At 43.8% G+C, this 7,378-nt stretch overlaps 2 protein-coding genes across 2 annotated transcripts in view; one reads left to right on the top strand and one right to left on the bottom strand.

Moving 5' to 3' along the window:
• Nucleotides 1-987, top strand: part of mark3a (MAP/microtubule affinity-regulating kinase 3a) — a 16,845-nt gene extending 15,858 nt beyond the window's left edge. Inside the window, 2 exon segments of the mRNA XM_053336233.1 lie at nt 1-278; nt 280-987. Coding sequence (XP_053192208.1) covers nt 1-278; nt 280-354 — 353 coding nt within the window. The 3' untranslated portion in view covers nt 355-987.
• A 3,015-nt stretch (nt 988-4,002) lies between these two features.
• On the bottom strand, nt 4,003-7,175 carry ckba (creatine kinase, brain a). The gene is made up of 8 exons (XM_053336057.1): nt 7,077-7,175; nt 6,491-6,692; nt 5,638-5,792; nt 5,424-5,556; nt 4,989-5,160; nt 4,788-4,911; nt 4,455-4,644; nt 4,003-4,347 (listed from the first exon to the last, which is right to left on the bottom strand). Exons 2-8 carry the CDS (start codon nt 6,681-6,683, stop codon nt 4,169-4,171), a joined length of 1,146 nt encoding a protein of 381 aa, XP_053192032.1. The 5' UTR covers nt 6,684-6,692; nt 7,077-7,175; the 3' UTR covers nt 4,003-4,168.
• Nucleotides 7,176-7,378: the final 203 nt, after the last annotated feature.

The raw sequence follows: 7,378 nt of genomic DNA, 5'->3' as shown, positions 1-7,378 counted from the left end.
CCGACAGTCGCCATGTACCTGGGGATCAAAAAGGGGAAAATAAAGACAGTAAACCCCGCTCCCTCAGATTCACTTGGAGTATGAGGACCACCAGCTCCATGGAGCCTTGCGACATCATGCGGGAGATTCGCAAGGTGCTCGACGCCAACAACTGCGACTACGAGCAGCAAGAGAGTTTCCTGCTTCTTTGCGTCCACGGAGACGGGCGCGCCGAAAACCTGGTCCAGTGGGAGATGGAGGTTTGCAAGCTGCCCCGTCTCTCGCTCAACGGCGTCAGGTTTCAAACGGATATCCGGATCATCCATCGCTTTCAAAAACATTGCTTCCAAAGTTGCCAACGAGTTAAAGCTATGAACAAAAAGGGGTTTAAAAAAAAAGTATACATATATATATCTAGAAGTATTTAAGCTGTACAATCATCCAAGTAGCAGTTTCCAAATGTCTCCTTTTTTTAAAAAGAAAGTACAGAGTATGTATTGAATATTATTATAATGTATAGGTTAAGGCTTTTGGCAATAATCACTGAATTACCTACTAATATCTCAGTCTATTCTGGCCACACGGGGTCGACATTAACGAGTTGAATATGATTTGTCATGCTGTGAATGTGGACAAAAAAAGCATTTCTAGTCTTATTTATTTCATCTTATTATTTTTTTTCTTCTCTTCTTTATCTTCTTTATCTTTCACTCACTCTCTCTCTCTCTCTCTCTCTCTCTCCTGGAAAAGAAAAAAAAATTACGTAGTTTTTTTTTTTTTGTTTCAGTGTAAATAATGTATCTTACTTTAAAGAAAGAAAAAAAAGACGGCTTCTCTGCAATACTCATTTTTTGTTTCTTCTTCTTCTTCATTTTCTTTTCCTTTTTTTTTTTTTTTTTTGTATTTCGTTTAAAAAGTAGAGATGATGGGGGGAGTCCGTGTAAATGCCCACATGATGGTTAAAGGGTCACTCATGTCTCAATTAAAAGAAGTGTCTGTCAACTTGAACGTCTCGTCTCACGCTGATTATTCAACAGTGTCGGAGAGGAATTAGTTAATTAGATTTCAAAATAAAAGTCACTAATCTGTTAAAGTTACTGATAGAAATGTGATTGTTGAAATGATTTTAACTCAACTGTTGTCCTCGAGTCGAGGAAGGGAGGAAGGAAGGAAAGGAGGGAGGAAGGGAGGAAGGGAGGAAGGGAGAGAAGGAAGGAAGGTATGAAAGAAGGACAGAGGAAAGAAAGAGAGGGAGGGAAGAAGGCAGAGAATGAAGGAAGGTATGAAAGAAGGACAGAGGAAAGAAAGAGAAGGAGGGAGGGAGGGAGGAAAGAAGGAAGGGAGAAAAGGAAAGGAGGGAGGAAGGAAGGTATGAAAGCAGAACAGAGGAAAGAAAGAGAAGGAGGAAGGAATAAGGAAAGGAGGGAGGAAGGAAGGAGAGAACGAAAGAAGGAGGAAGAAAGGGGGATGGAGGAAGTACAAACGGAAGGGAGGAAAGAAGAATAAGATGGGGTCAATTTGACCTAGGGGGAAGGGAAGGAAGAAAGGAAAGAAGACAGGAAGGAAAGAAGGAAAAAAAGAAAGGGAGGAAAAAAAGACAGGAAGGAAAGTGGGCCGGTTCTGGCCCACGGGCCGCATGTTTGACCCCCCTGAACTAATGAATATATTTGAAGTGAGAGATAAATGTTGCTTTATAAGAAATGATCTCCCTTATAAATCATGTCAGTATCCATGACAACACAGCTGGACTTAGGTTTTGGTGCTTAATGGGAACACTTAGCCTAACAGCTGGACTTAGATCTTAGGAAGGAAGGAAGGACAGTAGGAGGGAACACTTACCCTAACAGCTGATCTTAGATCTTAGGAAGGAAGGAAGGACAGTAGGAGGGAAGGAAGGAAGGAGGGACAGAAGGAGGGAACACTTACCCTAACAGCTGATCTTAGATCTTAGGAAGGAAGGAAGGACGGACAGAAGGAGGGAACACTTACCCTAACAGCTGATCTAGATCTTAGGAAGGAAGGAAGGACAGTAGGAGGAAGGAAGGACAGAAGGAGGGAACACTTACCCTAACAGCTGATCTTAGATCTTAGGAAGGAAGGAAGGACAGTAGGAAGGAAGGAAGGACAGAAGGAGGGAACACTTACCCTAACAGCTGATCTTAGATCTTAGGAAGGAAGGAAGGAAGAAAGGACAGTAGGAGGGAAGGAAGGAAGGAAGGACAGAAGGAGGGAACACTTACCCTAACAGCTGATCTTAGATCTTAGGAAGGAAGGAAGGACAATAGGAGGGAAGGAAGGAAGGAAGGACAGTAGGAGGGAACACTTACCCTAACAGCTGGACTTAGATCTTAGGAAGGAAGGAAGGACAGTAGGAGGGAAGGAAGGACAGAAGGAGGGAACACTTACCCTAACAGCTGATCTTAGATCTTAGGAAGGAAGGAAGGAAGAAAGGACAGTAGGAGGGAAGGAAGGAAGGAAGGACAGAAGGAGGGAACACTTACCCTAACAGCTGATCTTAGATCTTAGGAAGGAAGGAAGGACAATAGGAGGGAAGGAAGGAAGGAAGGACAGTAGGAGGGAACACTTACCCTAACAGCTGGACTTAGATCTTAGGAAGGAAGGAAGGACAGTAGGAGGGAAGGAAGGACAGAAGGAGGGAACACTTACCCTAACAGCTGAAAGAAAGAAAGGGAGGAAGGACAGATGGAAGAAAGGAAAAGAAGACAGGAAGGAAAGCGGGCCGGATCGCACCCCTCGGCGGGCCGGTTCTGGCCCACGGGCCGCATGTTTGACACCCCTGTTGTATGTTATAAAAATACACATCATGTTTCGACACACTTATCTTTTAAAGCTGCGACGTTTCGTAGATTAATCGATAAGCTGCCGACTATTAAATTAATCGCTCATTATTTTAACAATCAAGGAAAGTAAAGTCTAAATTCTTTGATTGCAGCTGTTTCTTGTTTCTTTAGTCGTCTCTGACAGCAAACTGAATATAATCACTATTTACTGACATTTTATAGACTGAAAAATGAATTAATTGATTAACTGAGAAATTAATGGACAGATTAATTAGTAACGATCATTCATGTTTTAGTGTTTGTGTGGAAATAAGATTTAATTGATTAGTGAAGTGTTTAGATCTTCTGCACATCTTTGAGACTACGGAGCTATTTATTTATTTAATGTATATATTTGTGTGTATCAAACAAACAAATATATACATTAAAACACAAAAAAGTTTAAATAGAGGAATGATGTTTTAGTAATAAGACCTTTTTGTGTATTTAGCTGATTTTAAAAAGTCTGTTTCAAGCATTTTTAGGTCACCATTAACTTCATGTGACTTAATTAAAATGAGCTGAAAATTGATTGTCATTTTATTTAAAACAAAAAAGCCAAAATCAGTTTATTGCAGCTTTTTAAATGTGAGGATGTGATGTTTCTCTGGGTCGTACATGAGGTAAAGTTAATCAGGTTGAAACTGGCATTTTACTGTCAGAACAGTTAATTTGTAGATTAATGAGAATAGTTTTAAGATGTAGTAACAGACATGTAAATATTCTTTGAATTCTAATTAAGTAATAACCTGATGAAGCTTTGAAACTGAGTTGAGTTTGTGTGAAATATTTAAATCAGGAGGTTGAATTATTCGAGATGTAAATTTAAATTCACAGCAGAGACGAGGAGGTCAGTGTCTGGATGTTCAGAGTTTTACTGCTGGAACAAAGTTCAGCTTCAAAACAGTCTGAATATATTCAGTCTCAACTTGTTTAGTCTAAAAGTGTCCCTTTATAATTTCCACATTTTGTCTTTAAATTGTTTGGATTTGTTGCTTTGCACCATTAGAGTGAATGAAATGTGATGTTTAAAAGAGTGTAAACTGTCAGAGTGTTTGTTATGTTAACATCAAACCTTTAATATGAGTCCAGGGTTTCGTGAAGGTGAGTCCGTGTGTCTGAAGGTGAAGATTTATCCTCATGAACACTGAACAGACTCTTGACTGATAAAGATCACAAAGAGTAACTTTACACAACATTTTATTTCAGATCCATCTTCACCTCACAGGAACCGTTTAGTTTTAAATACACAAATCCAAACTGATACAGAGTGCATTCCAGGACAGAGTCGGACATTCATTCAGACGAGGACGGGGAGAACAGGGGGTGTAGTTTGGTGTCGGGACGTTTTACTTCTGGGCGGGCATCATGTCGTCGATGGCCTGACCCTTCTCCAGCTTCTTCTCCATCTCAACCAGCAGCCTCACACCATCGACCACCATCTGGACCAGTTCCACCTCAGAGAATCCCAGTCTGTCAGCGTTGGAGATGTCGAACACTCCACCGACAGCGGCTGTGTCCACTCCGCCTGAAACACATCATACACACTTTACTGACGAGTTCAACTTTTAACTCTCTGAACATTAAATATTTAACTTTTACAGTCTAGAAACAAACGATGAGTGTTCTACGTACCGGTTCCACGTTTCTGGAGCCTCAGCCTCTTGAGAGCCTCCTCGAACTTGGCGTGCTTGCTCATGTTGGGCAGCTTGACGTGCACACCAGCACGCAGGCCGGTGCCCAGGTTGGACGGGCAGGTGAGGACGTAGCCCAGGTGCTCGTTCCACATGAATGCGTGTCCTCTGTCCTTGAACAGAGACTCAATCTAAACAGAAGCAGACTGATCAGAACCTGACGTAGCGATGATAAACTTCCCTCAGTGCTGCTCCTGAGAACAGAACAACCCCTCCCCCCCCCCCCCCCCCCCCCCTTACAGATTAATGACCTTTAACCTCGTTTCCTACAGACCTTGGTGAGTCCGGTGCAGAAGCGATTAAACACTTCCTTCATGTTTCCTCCTTTCTGCATAGAGATCACACGCAGATGGTCCTCCTCGTTCACCCACACCAGGAATGTCTTGTTGTCGTTGTGCCTTCAGGAACACAAAGTCAAATTAAGTTTACTTCAAACTTAAAGATTTACAGACAGTGTGAGGTGTTGACGTCTCACCAGATGCCTCTGGCGTCGGGCCAGTCACGGGCCATCCCTGAGGCCAGCAGCAGAGGAGAAACTGGCTTGTCAAACAGGAAGTGGTCATCGATGAGCTGCTGCTGCTCGGCGTCTGTCATGTTCTTCAGGGCGTAGTATTTCCCCTTCAGGTCTCCCGTCAGAGAGTCGAGAGCTGCGGAGAGACATTATTGTGTTGTCAGGAAGCAACAGAGAGGCATCCTGTGAGGGACTGTGTGGAAAATTACAGTCAGATCATGTAGGTCACGTTATTCTGTGCTGTTGTACCAGCTGCTGCCACCAGAGGACGCTCACTGCTACAGAATTGTGTTTGACTTTCAGAGAGCATCTGTGGCAGCTCTGCCTCCATCTGCATATATGGCACTGAGGACAGATGGAGGCAGAGTCAGGATGAACTGGGAGAACTGGGCTGTTTACCTTCGATGGAGAGCTTCTCCACAGCACGCCTCTCTCCTCGGCTGCAGTGTGGTGGCAGACAGAAGTTGCGGATGCTGCGGCCTGTTCGGACGCGGGAGCTCAGGACGTAGTTGGGGTCAAGGTCATCACCTCCCTGAGGAGAGAGAGATTTTTAGTGTCTGCAGAATTAATCTGATCAGTTTCTAAACAGCTGGGTCACATGATGCTGTTCTACCTTCAGGTTGTCTGGGTTAATGTCGGTCTTGTGCTTGTCTGAGGGTTTGTATCCACCATGTCTGTCTGAGATCACGGGGTCCAGCAGGTCTTTGAACACCTCGTATGTCTCCTCGTCTCCGGCGACACAGCCGACGGTCATGATGAAGGGATGACCTGTACACAGTCAGAGGGTCAGAGGAGACAGAGAGGGGCACAGACACTAACATCCTCACTAACTGGTCAATGTCTCAGGATGGGACTGTGGTACTGTACCAGGATTATCAACCCCTGTCTGAATGACACCATCTATGGTGAAGCCGTTGGGTGTAGCCCTCTCTCTCAGCTTCTTGTACATGTCCAGGGTTAAGAACTTGGCCATGTGGTTGTTGTGCTGACTGAGATCTGGGTACTCATCCTCAGCTGACAGCCTCTTCAGCGTCAGCTTGGCCAAACCCTCAGAACTAAACAGAGACAGTCTACAGTGTGAGGGGAGCCTGCTACACTTCACTTATCTGAATTCTCCTGAAAATAGTTAAACATGAATCCTGGGGTAATCACACAGGAAGCAGCCTCACTGCATGAGGCATTAAAGAGTAACTGACATGATAAGACCGTGAAGGCAGCTGTGGATTATGAGCTGCAGCATATATTATATAACACTGTAATCTTTACTATTTGCTGTAAAGCGGTGCAGTATTGCTCATAATGGAGGCCCATTTAGAGGAGGATGAGCGTTTCTAACTGAGTGTTTAGTGCTACTCTAATGTCACAGTGCAGAAAGCTGTTAGTGTCCCTCTCAGAGGCGCAGCCATTAAACGGTCGGTCAGGCGGAACAGATGGCTGCTCCGCTGAAAAGCCGCTTGCTTTTTTACCTGGGTTATCAATCCCAGTCTGAATGACATCATCCAAAGTAAATCCACTGGGTGTTTGTTTGCTCCTCAGCTTCTCGTACATAGCAGGAGTCAGGACCTTGGCCATATGATTGTTGTGTTTGGTCAGGTCCGGAAACTCCTGATCCGAAGCGTATTTCATCTTCAGCTGGTTGTGTGTGTTACCGAAAGGCATGGCTGCTCCCTGGGCGGAGGATGGAGGGAAGACACGATGAAAAGCAGCGAAACAAACGGAGCGCACAGTCAGCAAAGTCTCGACTTCATTCCGATATTAAGATTCAGGTTTTAAAATATAGAAAATTAGATTAAAGTGCAGACAGGTTTAATAATGCAGTGAATTATGTTTTTAACCAGTTGCAGAAATATGCAGCAGATAAACTGTGAACGCATTTCTTTATTTTATATGAAATGAGTAAATTGTAACAATGAACAACCCGGATGATCGTAGTGAACATCGGACCTATTCATTAACCAGTCTGCCTCTACACCAGCTGGACTGCACTCTGATTCAAATCTGATTTTCAGCCTGTGTTTGAATTGAAGTTAAATTACAGTAAATGATTCCTACCTGTTGTTGACTACTACTACCAGGGGTTGATACAAAGATCCCTATTGTTCCGACCAAGAGCTCTCAAACCTCCAGCAGCAGCAGCAGCGTCCTAGCAGCAGCTCTCAGCTCACTGGGATCTGCAGCGCGCCCTTTATACTCCTGCTGCTCTGCGCTCATTGGCCACTATTTCTAGTCCATTCATTCAATTGGACGCGCTGATTTGGCTTGTATGGGGAATCCTTCACACAGGTCTGACTTTTTATTTCACTATATTAACAATCTAACTCTTTGGAGTTACAAATATTTATCATCTGATATTT

This window comes from Scomber japonicus, chromosome 16 (genome assembly GCF_027409825.1).
Source record: "Scomber japonicus isolate fScoJap1 chromosome 16, fScoJap1.pri, whole genome shotgun sequence".
NCBI classification, from domain to species: Eukaryota; Metazoa; Chordata; class Actinopteri; order Scombriformes; family Scombridae; genus Scomber; species Scomber japonicus.
The sequence above is the reverse complement of the archived record's forward strand: the minus strand, read 5'-3'. Positions and strand labels throughout refer to the sequence as shown.

Coding starts and splice junctions, on each gene's coding strand:
- ckba (XM_053336057.1), bottom strand. CDS start 6,683: ATGCCTTTCGGTAACACACACAACCAGCTGAAGATGAAATACGCTTCG. Junction 5,161..5,423: donor GGAGAAGCTCTCCATCGAAG/GTAAACAGCCCA, acceptor GTCTCTCCGCAG/CTCTCGACTCTCTGACGGGA. Junction 4,912..4,988: donor CCCGACGCCAGAGGCATCTG/GTGAGACGTCAA, acceptor GTGTTCCTGAAG/GCACAACGACAACAAGACAT.